Here is a 15129-nt window from a genome sequence, read left to right on the forward strand (position 1 = left end):
ATATTCAGTACTTTTCTAAAATATTCCCTTTCCCATTATCTTTAGGTTGATAGAAAACTGTTTTCTTTACAGATTTATTATTTAAAAAGCAAAAGTTTGTTTTTAGTTTTATATTATATAAGTATCTTGTTCTAAAAAAAAACCTATGAGTGTGTACTGCTGAATCACATAGTAATGAACTAGTCATTGGCGCCCCCTCCCTTATGGTCCTGCAGAAGTCAGGGGTTAATGTGGGGTTTAAGACCACTTTTTAACCAGAATATGTCGAGAGGGGTGGTGGTATTGACTGTTTTTGACCCTTAACTTGGAAACAGGCTTTTATTAAAGTTTAATCCCCCACCCTTCCCTGGGACCATGGGTGTGGGGGTATCAAATGACTAGTGAATAAGAACATCCTACTGTTCTCTTCAAGACATGATTTTTAATTCTCATGTCTTCCAGTCTTTAGCATTCATCTTGGCCCTTAGGTAGTTCCTGGTTCATAAAAGAGTGAAAACAATTATTTATTATTTCTTTCAAAAAAATCTTTTTATCAAGCCATTTATAATCTAACTAATTTTCCACAACTATTTGAAAAACAAAATAAACACATGAGATGCAAGATGCAGACAATAACAACAATACATATAGAAAATAGGGGATTTTTTATCCTCGGTAAGGAAAATTTCTCTTGTAAGTTGAAAAAGCTGCTGTATCTTCTAAGGATATGTATCTTCTTAGGACTAAGAGCACAGGATATAAAGGCAAGAACGGTCTTCTTTAGAAGTATTTGACAAATGCAACACGATATTGGTTAGCCTTTATGAAATATCTCAACACAATCAATCTGCCCTGAAGAAGTCTTATTAAAGACGAATTCCAGTTTTTGTTGTATTGTATTTTATTCAACACAATCAAGAATATAGATAAAACGAAGAATGTCAAAACAAAACCCGTTATGCTCAAATAATTTGAATACTAAGTTAAGTACTCGCATTCTCAAAGCATACAAAAAGGACAACAAAAAGCCTAATAACTGTCATATCCTCAATAGACAATACAAATCGTCGTCCGAAACTCACCTTGCATTGTTTTTTTTTTTGTTGTTGTTGTTTTTTTGGTCGCTTTCTTGTGGTTCTGTTCGCTTTTTAGTGTGAACTGTTACTTGCATAAATTTACTAGCTGAAACCAGATAAATCTTGGCGTGAATGAATGTTAGTAGATCTCCTCTAGTTGACTTTATCCTTTAGTCACAAAATTTGAGGCAAAATAAATAATCATCGCATAATCGACAAGAACTTTTTCCCTTGCTCCGCGCTTGTATTTAGTCGCCATTTCGGGCCCGAGTGGGGCCTGGGAGTTGCGCGGCTGACTGACTGGCTGGCGAGTGACACCACAGGGTACCCGCGCGATGACCACAAAAACCAAGTCGCATACCTATACCATATAGGAACGTTTGCGTTAAATCCTAAATGACACGTGTTTATTATACTTATAACCCACTTAACCTGATGGAGGATGGGGATAACACCCTAACACTTTCGAAAAACTTTTTCAACCGGTTTGGTTTGTTTCAGAACCATGAAGCAAAGATTTTCGCCAGCGCGTGTGTGATAGAGCAGATGATTTGATAAACCATATATTCAGTAGTATCCAGCCGTCCTTAGTGTCAGTCTCGAATCCCTCCCGATTTGAGACTGACACTAAGGACTGCTGCGCAGGAGACTAATATTCTAGCGGATGGCTAGGAAATTCCGGGTGGTGAGTGAATTGGATAATTTGTGGAATCACACATTGAGGATTATTCTAAAGCCACAAATTACTTTGTTTGTTAATCTTTATTGATTTCTATTCATTTCAGAATGATCACATCTTTATTTGGCTGTCATCATCTATAAAATAAACAAAAATGACCTTATTAATTATATTTTTAGCGTCCCTTTGTTGTTATTTTCTACGTGAAATTTAAGTGACGCGAAAAGAGTACGGATTAAAGAATGTCGATCACCCACTCCTTTGTTATTGTTTATCATCGAAAATACAGCGGTTTATTCGCAAGCAAGCTTCAAAATAACATTCGAATGACGTCTGATATGTTATTGGCGATATTTGCTTAAGTATCTTGGTTACTCGCTTGAGTTAGTCGATGGGAATGGATGTTTTGTGGGAGCATAAATTTTTTGCTGGAGCATAAAATGGCGGCGTGATTAGCCTTCTTTAATGTATATTTCGTTTTGCATGCACCTAGCATGCATGCCAAAGAAATGAATACGATACAGCCAATAAGGTTGAAGTATGTACTTGGCTCTCTAGTTGTTTCGTGCCACAAGAATAACGACGTTTGAACACCGCCGCTGTGCAGTAGTATTCTTCCATTTACCTACTGATCAAGTCAGCACAGTCCACATGTTTTTCTGCAGTACCGCCGTACAAACGTATGGTCGCTACAGTCCGCTTTCCATCCCAAGCAGAACCGGGCGTAATTAGAGTCATCTACACAGGTCGGCTCGCCAAGTGCACCTTAAACAACATTAGGATTATAGTCTGGTGTTATGGATTCTGGGGGAGACCAATTGGAGTTGAATTTAACAGTTATTGTCTGTTATTTCTAAAATATTAAAAAAATATACTTATATATATTAATATAATATTCTATATACTCTAGCGGGAATGAAGTTGTTTTATTGTAGAATGTTTTTAATCTCACAGGCATTCTAGTTTCTACTAAAATGTAATTTGATTGCATGTGAAGATTCATTGCTTGTGAAGTGACATATTCGGACACAATGGTCGCTGGGTACGCACCGACAGTGGTACAGAGCCCTATGAAGCGGGCACCCTCGAGACTGAGACAAATTTTAGTGAAAATTAAATACTATGGTATTTTGTTATTAAGACCACTAAAATAGGTACCACTAATTGTGTACACTGCAGTGATCTCCCTTCTGTCGTAGGGGGGAGGAGGGAAGAAGACGGGGAATTGTATGAATAAGGTATATAAATCAGATAGGTTTACCCCCACTCACCGTAAAGTGCCCGTATGCCATTGATGTCGTCATCGTGGAGTTTAAGGTTGGGTTGATATGAGTGGTAGTAGGGAAACATGACCGCACCTCTTACGTTACTATGCTCCAGACCTAGGGCGTGACCGAACTCATGCGTCGCCACCCATAGAAGGTTGATCCCATCAGATATCCCGTCTGTGTATGTCTCGTCGTCATCAAAGTGACAACGCCCATTTGGAGGGTAGAAGGCGTGTGCCAGTACCTTACCACGGCCGTCAAATGGATACGCGCAATGACTCTCGCCTGGTCCTCTGTGAGTCACAGAACCAAAGCTGAAACAGAATGCAATATTTGAAACAACGGGCACAAACACAGTTTCCAAAATGCTTACTACTTCGCGACTACCAGAAGTGTGTTTTATTTTCTTAAATATTTTTTCGAGGCTTTTTCATACTTTGTATGATGGTCTTTTCGCACTTCAGTTCAGCGAGTTCGGGTTCTTTGTATTACTATTGTTATTAAAACACTCGTACCTGATCACGTACCTGTTAGGACCTCCATATAAACAAACACCCTTCAAGACCGAGAAATATGTCCGTTATATAAAGGTGTCATATAATAAACACCCTTCAAGACCGAGAAATATGTCCCTTATATGAAGGAGTCATATAACAAACACCCTTCAAGACCTAGCCTTTTGGGCTTGGTAAGTTCTCTCTAGATGCATAACCTGCGTCGCAAACGCTTCCGTTAATTAATGTATAAGCTTTACAGAAAGAAAAATGTACCTTATCTTGAGATCTGCATTCCACACATATCTAGTTCGTGAGAAACTCAGCTTCGATACATCAGCCCAGAACTGTAGGGCCTTTTCAAACACACGGTCTTGTACAAAGTTGGGAAGGTCCTTGCCGTATGATAGGTGGTACGTCAGGGCATTCTTTCTCCACTTGCTTGCTAGTAAGTAACTAATAAAAAGCCATATATATCATAGAAATTATTTAGAACTCATTACTTTCTAAAAAGCAACTTTTTATTTTATTTATAGGCGAGCTTGAGCTACTTTTAATGAATATTTTTTTCCTTTTAACACGGAAATTTGTGACCTTTTTTTGTAAACGTGAATTGGTTGACTATATGTAAATAGAAATAAACACTGTAACCCATGTACCTAAGTACTTCTTATACCCTCCCCTCCCTCACCGGCGTCTACGCTTCCCCTTATCGTCCACATCCGGGTCGCCACACCGCGGTTTTTTCATCTGGCGGACCGTGGGCTCATCCAGGTCACCAGTCACCTTAAGCCCGGCAAACCGCTGGAAGTTCTTGATCGCAGTCTTACCGTCGTGGTTTCCGGAACGGGTGTTGGAGATGTAGTTAAAATGGTTCAAATATATCTAGAAGAGGTAATAAATATAATAATGATTTTTAATGTGTGTGAACAGTGGTACTTGGTGTACGGATCTCAGTATCGGATCTACGGGGAGGGGGTCCTAAACCCCCGCTAGGGCTCCCAATGGAACATCGATTTGCAAAAAAATGCCTCTTGTGTGCCCCTATACGATCTCTTTGACCACATTTATTTTAACAAAAGTGCCAGAAAGTGGGGGTGTTGGGAGCCCTGGGAGAGCATAAAAATACTGTATCCCCTTGTGGGTGCACATTTGTGGGTGCACATTTTATTGACGAAACGGCCACCTACGTTTGGAATTTGTGTTTGTGTGAGTCAAAGGAGTAGGAATAGCCTGATTGCGGAACTAATTGAAACCCCAAGAAGTCATTCTACGATAGATTTTCTTACCATTGCATCTCCCTCCTTGTCATGCTTATCGGCTGAGACGAGCAGCGTATAAGCTAGGAAACCAAGCCAAGCGATTACCATCATCTCGAGCAGGAAGCAGGAAAGCAAATCTATTCTCCTTACCTACCAGCAAACTCATCCTTCTTTTAAGTACCTTTTCACTCCACGTCGGCCCGCGGGCAGCATTCCTTCATGGAGCAGTTTTACTTACATAACGATGGTCGGGCGTGATCCCCGACTACATTGATCACTAGATATGATCAATAGATAGACATTGATCACTAGATATGTGTGCAGGTTTGCACACAGGGGCGCGATTATTACTTCATGGCATAAAGCGCTTTGTAGGATTACATCATTTCTTAAAAAAATGTTTTGCTGTCTTTCTTTGTGTTTAATGTTTGTATAAGGATATGTATTTACATGCTCTCTTTGGATGAATACCCTTGAGAAATGCTAAAGCTTTGTGATTTCACCATAAATAAGCTTGATAAATGTGTATCTATCTAATGAAAAATAACAAGACACCAAAAACTGGTATTCGACTCTGCCAAATTTTTGCCCTGAAGAAGTCTTACGTCTATAATTAGACGTCTTCAGGGCAGGCCCTGAAGTCTTATATTAAAGACGAAAATTTGGCATAGTCGAAAACCACTTTTTGGTGTATTATATTTTAATAGAATTAACATAACATCCATATCCCTCGAGAACTGGAACAGATTTCTTTCGATAGGAAAAACAGCCGTTCGGGTCGCAACGCTCCCGGCCTTCCATGCGCAATTCCTTCCCAAATCTGACCAATGACCGAATAGATTTTATATGCATTTGAAGTATTGGCCAAAAACTGGAGCCAGTCATTGAGTCACTAAGATTTTACCTTGTGCCTATGTCACTAGATATGTTAAAAACAAATTGCAAAGAGAAGCTTGTTCATATCATTGTGGCGCATGTTCATATTATCAAGGCGCATGTTCATTTCATTATAGCGCATGTTCATATTATCACGGCGCGAGTTGCACGGCGCATGTTCATATCATTATGGCGCGTGTTTATATTATCACGGCGCATGTTCATATCATTATGGCGCATGTTCATATTATCACGGCGCATGTTCATATCATTATGGCGCGTGTTCATATTATAACGGCGCATGTTCATATCATCATGGCGCGTGTTCATATCATTGTGGCGCATGTTCATATCATTGTGACGCATGTTCATATTATCAAGGCGCATGTTCATTTCATTATAGCGCATGTTCATATTATCACGGCGCGAGTTGCACGGCGCATGTTCATATCATTATGGCGCGTGTTTATATTATCACGGCGCATGTTCATATCATTATGGCGCATGTTCATATTATCACTGCGCATGTTCATATCATTATAGCGCATGTTCATATCATTGTGACACATGTTTATATCATCATGGCGCGTGTTCATATCATTATATCGCATGTTCATATCATTGTGACGCATGTTCATATCACTATGGCGCATGTTCATATTATAACGGCGCATGTTCATATCATTATGGCGCGTGCTCATATCATTATAGCGCATGTTCATATCATTGTGACGCATGTTCATATCATTATGGCGCATGTTCATATTATCACGGCGCATGTTTATATCATTATGGCGCGTGTTCATATTATCACGGCGCATGTTCATATCATTATGGCGCGTGTTCATACCATTATAGCTCATGTTCATATCATTGTGACGCATGTTCATATCATTATGGCGCGTGTTCATATCATTATAGCGCATGTTCATATCATTGTGACGCATGTTCATATCATTATGGCGCATGTTCATATTATCACGGCGCATGTTCATATCATTATGGCGCGTGTTCATATCATTATAGCGCATGTTCATATCATTGTGACGCATGTTCATATCATTATGGCGCGTGTTCATATTATCACGGCGCATGTTCATATTAATATGGCGCATGTTCATATCATTATGGCGCGTGTTCATATTATCACGGCGCATGCTCATATCAATATGGCGCATGTTCATATCATTATGGCGCATGTTCATATTATCACGGCGCATGTTCATATCATTATAGCGCATGTTCATGTCATTGTGACGCATGTTCATATCATTATGGGGCATGTTCATATTATCACGGCGCATGTTCATATCATTATGGCGCGTGTTCATATTATCACGGCGCATGTTCATATCATTATGGCGCGTGTTCATATCATTATAGCGCATGTTCATATCATTGTGACGCATGTTCATATCATTATGGCGCGTGTTCATATTATCACGGCGCATGTTCATATTAATATGGCGCATGTTCATATCATTATGGCGCGTGTTCATATTATCACGGCGCATGCTCATATCAATATGGCGCATGTTCATATCATTATGGCGCATGTTCATATTATCACGGCGCATGTTCATATCATTATAGCGCATGTTCATGTCATTGTGACGCATGTTCATATCATTATGGGGCATGTTCATATTATCACGGCGCATGTTCATATCATTATGGCGCGTGTTCATATTATCACGGCGCATGTTCATATCATTATGGCGCGTGTTCATACCATTATAGCTCATGTTCATATCATTGTGACGCATGTTCATATCATTATGGCGCGTGTTCATATTATCACAGCGCATGTTCAGATCAATATGGCGCATGTTCATATCAATATGGCGCGTGTTCATATTATCACGGCGCATGTTCATATCATTATGACGCATGTTCATATCATTATGGCGCGTGTTCATATTATCACAGCGCATGTTCAGATCAATATGGCGCATGTTCATATCAATATGGCGCGTGTTCATATTATCACGGCGCATGTTCATATCATTATGGCGCATGTTCATATCATTATGGCGCGTGTTCATATCATTATAGCGCATGTTCATATCATTGTGACGCATGTTCATATCATTGTGGCGCATGCTCATATCATTATGGCGCATGTTCATATTATTGTGTGGTGCATGTTCATATCATTGTGGCGCATGTTCATATTATTGTGTGGTGCATGTGTGGTTACTATATCTAAAAAACAGTGTCGCAATCTTTTGTTATTTACGTAACCTGCTAATTGGAGTTATGGTTTATTTTACTTCATATATCTTCAGATTATCTTCATAATCTATATCAATAGATTCAGCTTATGCTAGGACCACATTTCCCTACAATCTAAATCTTGAAGAAACCACTAACTATTCTGTAGGTTCCAACAACACACAGAAATATAGAATACCATTAACATAAACAACACAGCAAAACCTACATTATCGCTTCTCAACGAATTAAAAATATAATAATACAATAAAATGGTGTTGCCTTTTTTCCTGCTTGCTGCTGTATTAGTGGCAAGGGTCAAAATAGAACAAACCTGAAGATTGTGATATTTACATTTGTAATGATTTATATACAGGTGTTAAGGTGTTAAATTGGGTGATACATGGAAGGTATTATGCCATTAATCCACGTCTTCTTGCCATGGTATCTTTCCTTCTATCTGCTCTTTTGTTCATTTCTGCTTTTCTTCTGTCAGCTCTAAACCAGAAATACAAACATGATAAATACAATGACCAGAAAATGGTTTAAGTCACCACCAACCCTATAACCATCTATACTCTCATAATACTCTCCTCTCGTTATTGGATACCCTCAAGCAATGAGCAAGGTGTTTGTTTGAGGAACTGTCTAACGACATGAATACCATAGCTCCTACCAGCAAATACAAAAATAAAAATTGGGTGATTGTCTGCTTACAGAAAATATATATGCTTGAGAGCTTGACAGAACTTTTTCTGTTGCATGTGGAGGAATTTAGCAAAACCAAACAAAATTTTCCACTTGTTGCAAATTGATGGTTATAATTACCTATAATAATCATCACCTTCACCATTATCATCCCTGACACCAAGAAGACAATGTTTCATGATCAACTAGTGTATGCGTGCCCAGAAATCACATTCACAGATTTAGAGCAACCAAGGATCACAGTTTTTCAATTTTATATTTTCACAATATAATAAATAAAAAGGGCTTTTCTTGAATCACAAATATAATCTTTACTGTGTCTGTTTCTCATCACCTTCAGCATTGACACCATAACCACTACCATTATTATTACTACCATTGTCAAAACAATCACCTTCAGTAGCAACACAACTTATCTGCCTTTGATTCATAATAAATCAAAAATAATGTCTTACCTTGATGTGACTTTGACATTCTTGATGTCCTCCCTTTTATTGGCCACTGTCTGTTTACGTTTGACAACAACAGCCCCTTTCTTGACAAAGGGTGGAGTTTTGAGTTTGCCTGTGTGTGGAGTATAGCTCAAAGGCTTAGCTAGACTTGCTTTCAAATCAAATTTCTTAGCCTTTGTTGCTGATGTTTGGGTTGTAGATATGTTTCCAGTGAATCTGTCAAATTAAAAACAAACATTATGAATATAATGGGAGGGTGCACTTATTCCAAAATTCGAGGTAAAGGGGGGTGCTTACTGAGGAGAGTGCTTATTTGAATCATTATGGTATAAGCTGAAAAATAAATACCTTATAGTATGTCTGCCAATATAATGCAAGTCTTTTATTAGGCAAGTTCTACTTGAATAACCATAATTATTCAAGAAAGGCATCTGACCTTTCTTTCTTACCTGAATGGAGTCTCTGCCAAAGATTTGCGAGCATGTGAGTTGTGAGTGACCTTATTCTCGTCTTGGGTGTAGAATGCCACTGATTTCCTGGATTTTGTCAGGGAGTTGAAAACTGGTTTAGGCGACTTCAAGAAGCTAAAGCCAGCAGGCTGGGATGCTATGGTAACAGTCTTTGAGACAGGCTTTCCCAGGCTTTTGCGTGTTTTTGACTACAAAGGAAACAAACAATTTTAGTTTTGATAAGAAATATGACAAGGGCATAGGGGACAGAGGTTGTTTGGTAAATTGATTAATGACAAACAACGAAACTCCCATCTGGTTTGGTCGAATTGTGCCTTGTTTTGTGACGCGCTCTCCGTGTTTATGTCCGTGTTTACCTAGATACCCGGTCAAGTTACATGCATAATCCGAGCTTTTACCCTGTGGGGCGAGAACAGTCCCTGATGCGATATATAAAATAGATAAAATAACTGGGCATGCAGATAACTCAGAATCCATTGTTCTCCAATCTGATGTGTTAAAGGGCCACGATCTGTCAACAAGCCTCATTAGCATAACTAATCTTTCTTTGCCATACATTACCTTTTACATATTTCCTGATCTTCACAAATTCAAGCAGCCTCCATCGTTCGTTAAAAGATTAAATTTGAAAATCCATGGATTTGCGCAAAGAGCTTGTCAGCACCTCTTCAAATATGCTATGACCACCAAGGCGATTATCAACCCATCTGTCATTATTTGGACCATGCACACATGTTCGCGCATCGCAGTAACTAAGGGCTTAAGAACAATAGATTCTGATTTATCTGCATGCCCCGTTATTTATTCTTAGATCGGGCACGTTTCTTATATCGTGTCGGGGACTGTTTGTGCGCCACGGGGTAGTAGCTCTGATTACGCAATGTAGCTTGACCGGGTATCTACGTAAACACGGAGAGCGCGTCGCAAAACAAGGCACAATTAGACCAAATCAGAGGGGAGTTTCGTTGTTTGTCATTAATCAATTTACCAAATAACCTCTGTTCCCAACACCCTTGATATGAGGGTCAAATTCCCAGAATTGTAACCTTTACTGTATGCTTTAAGTGGTCTCCTGCTTAGCATTATTCTAAGTGCTAGTCTAACCAACTAAATGATGGTTTACTTTTTACATTTTGTTTTTGAATTGTGTAATTAGCCCAATTGACTCTAAGATTGCTATTTTTCTGGGTAATTTAACTGTTTATTTGTACATCTACTAATAAGATCTCTTTGACATTGTTCTTTGGCATATGGCCATGACATTTACCGGAGTATGGTGCGCCTTTTTCATCTCTGCCACTGAACTTTTAGCAGCATCCAAGGTCATCTAGGAATGAACAATATGTCATGAGGAACTTATTTAAAAATGCTCATTTGTGAACCCTTCAGTCTATTTGTATGCAACACAATGTTTGTTTCCAATCAGCCTGTACCTGTATGTATACAGCAGACCTCACCTAAGAGCAGATAGTACAGAAAAATCAAATCTGTGCAAGTACATATCCACTGGAGGTCCTGTTTAGTCAAGTTCCAAATGTAAAGTTCTTGCTTGGGTCTTTTGCCATGTGGGAACATTTGAATTTGAACCTGGACATTCAAACTGGAAAACTTCACATGTTAAAAAATCATATACTCACCTTTGCTTTTTTCACATTTTGGTAGAATGACTGTGTCCGCTTGCGCTTCTTTTCTAGATAAACATCTATGGAGTCCATTCTATAAAATAATAAGGTTTAGGTTATAAAGGTGCTCTGTCCATTCTCTGCTAATTGGAGGCACAATAAATAGTTCTTTAGCTCTGATTGTCTATGGGAAATGTAGTAAACACTTTTTTATAAAAACATCTAATTTTTAGTTGAGGCTATGCCGTTCTTATTTTTCGAGTATTAGTAAGTTCTTAAACTTTAGTGTAAAACTATATAAAAAATATAGTACCCAATGAATTATTAGAAGAGAATTACACAAATGATTAAAAGAAATAATAGAGAGATACAGTATGTGACTAGAAATACTTGACACCAGTAGAGGATCTGCGCTTGGTGGGGAGATGGGGTGAGGGGCGGGGGCTCTCAAACCCCCGGTCAACCCTCCTACCCTTCCTTGGCAAAAACTAGATCCGCCCCTGGACATACTTTTTGAAAAGCTGGCCGTGAACAGAAGACCAATCTTTTCCTTTGGGAGTTTTCTTCTCGTCCTGTTGCATTTTGAAGCGTGGAATTCTACTCGCTTGGAATTGAAAGGTCGTTGATTTCACTAAAAAATACGAGAACACAGGTCATTATATAATTTTTAGTATGTTTTTTTGCAGGGAAATATTATGTTTCTCACATGTCTCTTGTACTTTGTTCTCGAGTTGTTGCATCACTTGGGCTTTGTAATAAGTGTCGTTCTCCTTCAGGGATGACGGCGAATCGGAGTTTTTCGTTTGTTTGGGACTAGACTTGGGGACTTCTGGACTGTTCTTGATAAAAGTAGCATTCATTGCTTCACTAGGAGAAGGTACTATCTCAGATTTGCCCTCAGTCGTGGTCTCACCATTGACACTGACAGTGCTGAAGAAATGATTTAGGATTAGAAACATTCCTTCTATTTTATCCAAACAAAACGTTAAGCGACAGAACAACAAAACAGCCACACTTACTTTTCCTTTTCTGCTCCTTTACGGGGGAAATTTTCTAGTGCATAGTGCCGTAGATTATCAATGAGTTCACATGTCTGTAAGATAACACATTTCACATTTTTTATCACGGATATTTTGTACGTCAAGCACGTGCAAGCATGCCACCGTACACACTCGTTAATTTCTAAACAAGCGATTACAGACAGCTGATCTGTTGTGTGAGTCCATTATTCACTACAGCTGTTACCTTGCTATTTGCCTTGAGCCCGTATTTCTTGCAAAGCTTTTGGAGTTGAGCTCGCTTGAAAGACTCTAGCTCATCTGCATTGAACATTTCCATCTCGCCTGACGATCACTTTATCGAACTTTTCCTATTTGGTCAGAATACCTTGTGTTCGTTTGGCAGTTCAGGGCACCTTAAATCCGTAGTTTAAACCAACGAAATCGATAATATAACGCGATATATTATCACACTTCCTTCTGATCGTGTATTCGAATCGAGAACGAGTGACAACAATCTAACCGTCAAAAATTGATTCAACAAAATTTGAATTTCTTTCTCGTGTTTGGATTGGCTATCCGCTTTCAAAGAGAGGTACTAGGACGAGTCTGCCCTAGTCTCTTTCATATTTCAAAGAACGCCTAGTCTATGAAAGGCTTGGAATGCATGATAAATTTCTGTGGTTTTTTGTTCGGCGTGTTGTTATCATTGGGATATCATTGGGATTGGAATGGTGTGGATGTGCGCATCCGCACCTGTGTTTATGGGTGGCTGGACTGACGAGCATATTGCTTTGTTGCGAAGTCTGTATTTCAATTGCTTTTGCCAGCTAAACTAGTAAAGTTTGAGATATTCAGAGGGTGGCATGCATGGCTATAACCAACTGCCAACTGTTGTTAATCTGTCTGATCCTGGGAAATTGTGCCATTTTATTCTACATATCCCATATCCAGCAGTCAGCCGAGAGGGAGACATTACGAGAACAAATTATTCGACCAGATGAGCGCCAAGAAGATGTAATCAGAGCTTCTGGTCGCGTCAATTCTGTAAAAGCATTTGAAACACAAGTTACTGTCCTTATTCTGGAATTTGAAGATTTCGAAAACGACGTTGTTCGGACAATTCAGTCAATCCTACATGTTTTCCCTAAAATCCGTGTTATTGTTTTAGCACAGCACAGGCCATATCCACCTCTTGATTTTCCAGATGATAACGTTAAGCTGGTTATCCAAGAGACCTCTCCAGAGCAGAGACAATCAGTTGGAAGACCAGAGAGCTACATCTCCACTCCTTATGTGATATTTGTACCGGATGGATCCAGACTTAAATCCCCAAATATCTTCCTTTTTATGCTTTCTTCCTTGAAAGAGTCAGAAAAAACAAACTCTAAAATCATCGCTGTGCCAGTGGAGAATAGATTTTATGTTGAATGCCACACTCTAAAAGTAGACTTAAAAAAATGGACCTTACAGTATGAAATGTGCAAAAATAAGTCTGGAAATTTCATGTTGTGTGATTCTGTTTCTCAAAGTGTAGCTGTGATCCTCAAAACAGCTTTTCTACACAGTTTGAGTACTCCCTACATGAGACCATTTCCCCAAAGTCTGTTCATCCAGGCATCCATACACCACGTTCATACCAAACTGCTGTTTAAGTCATCAATCCCTAGAAGAATTGAGCTTTTTACCAATCCTCATAATGACTGGAAGCACAAGCACAATATGAAAGAGCGTCATATACAAATGTACAAGCGATTTGGAATAAAGAAGGTTGACTTGCCAGATGGAACTGTTCAATGGTATGGGTGTGGTAAAAACACTAAGCGCTGCTTTGGGACAATAGTTGATGACATGCCAGCTTATTTATACAACAATCAATGGACTCCACCTTGTTGTTTGGAACACCTCAGGGAAAGTGCAAGACATGTGTTTGAAGTATTAGATAATTCTGGAGTGTCATACTGGCTTGAAGGCGGGTCTCTTCTTGGTGCAGTAAGACATAGTGATATTATCCCCTGGGATTATGATGTTGATATAGGGATTTACCAAAGTCAAATAAGAAAGTGCAAACCACTCTTTTATGCATTGGAACAATCCAGGTCTGGGTCTAAGTTTATTGATGAAAAGGGGTTTGTCTGGGAGAAATCAAGAGAGGGGGAATTCTTTAGAGTACAATTCAGCCAAATCAATCACCTTCATGTGGATATCTTTCCATTTTATGAGAAGAATGGCAAGATGACCAAGGACACATGGTTTAAAACTCATAGACAGGACATGGAATTCCCTGTGCATTTTTTGAAGCCGTTGACAAAGATCAAATTTGTTGGTGTTCTAGCCTCTGCCCCTAACCACATCAAGGATTTTTTAGAATTAAAATTTGGAAAAGGTGTTATTGAAAACCCTCAGTACCCAAACCCTTTGAAGTTGGGAAAAACCTCCAAATCTGAAAAAAGACAGAGTCTTTGACAGTTAACTATTATTAAATAGGTAGCCAAAATGTGTTTGTTTTTATGTGTTTCCCTGATAATATAAAAGTTGTTGTAAATACTAGTTGTCCTAAACAAGGTTCTGTTGCATAAGCATAAGAATATGTAAACAAGGGAATACTTGTTGATTAAGTGCTTTTTTTATCATGAATTAAATCTAGGGGGAGGGGTTAGGAAAGCAGACCTTAATATAGGAGGGTCCTGCAACCCTGTAAAATCTACGAGAGTCAATTTATTTTCTGTCTGTCTCTTTTTTTATGGATTCAGCTTTGTACACCATCACACTCCTTGTAAATGTAGAAATGTTTATTCTGTCTTATGATCTTGATTTAACATGAGAGCTCTGCAAACTGGTTGACAAAAAGGAAACAACAAAAATCTGAAATGCACACTTTCTCAAAACCAACACCAGACATGAACAGGCCCGTAGCCATATCACTATATGATAAAAAGCACCCTATTAATAACATTTTAAATACAAGATTGAATTTATTTGAAGTATTGATTTCCTAATGTAATAAGGGGAGAGGTATACTGGAAATTTG

General features: G+C 38.8%; 4 protein-coding genes across 4 annotated transcripts; 1 reads left to right on the top strand and 3 right to left on the bottom strand.

Annotated features, from left to right (window-relative positions):
* Positions 1–1802: 1802 nt before the first annotated feature.
* On the bottom strand, positions 1803–4939 carry LOC5515588 (matrilysin). Its single transcript, XM_001635665.3, has 6 exons — positions 4786–4939; positions 4188–4381; positions 3773–3952; positions 3006–3316; positions 2360–2499; positions 1803–1871 (listed from the first exon to the last, which is right to left on the bottom strand). The coding sequence occupies exons 1-5, from the start codon at positions 4867–4869 to the stop codon at positions 2372–2374; spliced, it is 897 nt and encodes a 298-aa protein (XP_001635715.2). The 5' UTR covers positions 4870–4939; the 3' UTR covers positions 1803–1871; positions 2360–2371.
* A 1105-nt stretch (positions 4940–6044) lies between these two features.
* LOC116619905 (GATA zinc finger domain-containing protein 14-like) lies at positions 6045–7715 on the bottom strand. Its single transcript, XM_032385231.2, has one exon. It carries the CDS (start codon positions 7713–7715, stop codon positions 6045–6047), a length of 1671 nt encoding a protein of 556 aa, XP_032241122.2.
* Positions 7716–7885: 170 nt separating this feature from the next.
* On the bottom strand, positions 7886–12624 carry LOC5515589 (nucleolar and spindle-associated protein 1). Its single transcript, XM_001635666.3, has 9 exons — positions 12346–12624; positions 12120–12193; positions 11807–12030; positions 11611–11731; positions 11116–11194; positions 10746–10805; positions 9458–9666; positions 9012–9224; positions 7886–8346 (listed from the first exon to the last, which is right to left on the bottom strand). The coding sequence occupies exons 1-9, from the start codon at positions 12436–12438 to the stop codon at positions 8262–8264; spliced, it is 1158 nt and encodes a 385-aa protein (XP_001635716.1). The 5' UTR covers positions 12439–12624; the 3' UTR covers positions 7886–8261.
* Positions 12625–12745: 121 nt separating this feature from the next.
* LOC5515542 (ribitol 5-phosphate transferase FKRP) lies at positions 12746–14948 on the top strand. Its single transcript, XM_001635603.3, has one exon. The coding sequence runs from the start codon at positions 12969–12971 to the stop codon at positions 14562–14564; it is 1596 nt and encodes a 531-aa protein (XP_001635653.1). The 5' UTR covers positions 12746–12968; the 3' UTR covers positions 14565–14948.
* The last annotated feature ends 181 nt before the right edge of the window (positions 14949–15129 follow it).

Source organism: Nematostella vectensis, chromosome 2, assembly GCF_932526225.1.
Source record: "Nematostella vectensis chromosome 2, jaNemVect1.1, whole genome shotgun sequence".
Classification (NCBI taxonomy): Eukaryota; Metazoa; Cnidaria; class Anthozoa; order Actiniaria; family Edwardsiidae; genus Nematostella; species Nematostella vectensis.

What these genes read in the sequence shown, in the direction of transcription:
- LOC5515588 (XM_001635665.3), bottom strand. Translation starts at nt 4,869, where the DNA reads ATGATGGTAATCGCTTGGCTTGGTTTCCTAGCTTATACGCTGCTCGTC. An exon ending in ACAAGGAGGGAGATGCAATG is followed by an intron (nt 4,382 to 4,785) that starts GTAAGAAAATCT and finishes TACCTCTTCTAG; the next exon opens with ATATATTTGAACCATTTTAA. An exon ending in AAGGGGAAGCGTAGACGCCG is followed by an intron (nt 3,953 to 4,187) that starts GTGAGGGAGGGG and finishes GCTTTTTATTAG; the next exon opens with TTACTTACTAGCAAGCAAGT.
- LOC116619905 (XM_032385231.2), bottom strand. Translation starts at nt 7,715, where the DNA reads ATGCGTCACAATGATATGAACATGCGCTATAATGATATGAACACGCGC.
- LOC5515542 (XM_001635603.3), top strand. Translation starts at nt 12,969, where the DNA reads ATGGCTATAACCAACTGCCAACTGTTGTTAATCTGTCTGATCCTGGGA.
- LOC5515589 (XM_001635666.3), bottom strand. Translation starts at nt 12,438, where the DNA reads ATGGAAATGTTCAATGCAGATGAGCTAGAGTCTTTCAAGCGAGCTCAA. An exon ending in AAAATGTGAAAAAAGCAAAG is followed by an intron (nt 10,806 to 11,115) that starts GTGAGTATATGA and finishes GTTCATTCCTAG; the next exon opens with ATGACCTTGGATGCTGCTAA. An exon ending in TTGGCAGAGACTCCATTCAG is followed by an intron (nt 9,225 to 9,457) that starts GTAAGAAAGAAA and finishes TTAATTTGACAG; the next exon opens with ATTCACTGGAAACATATCTA.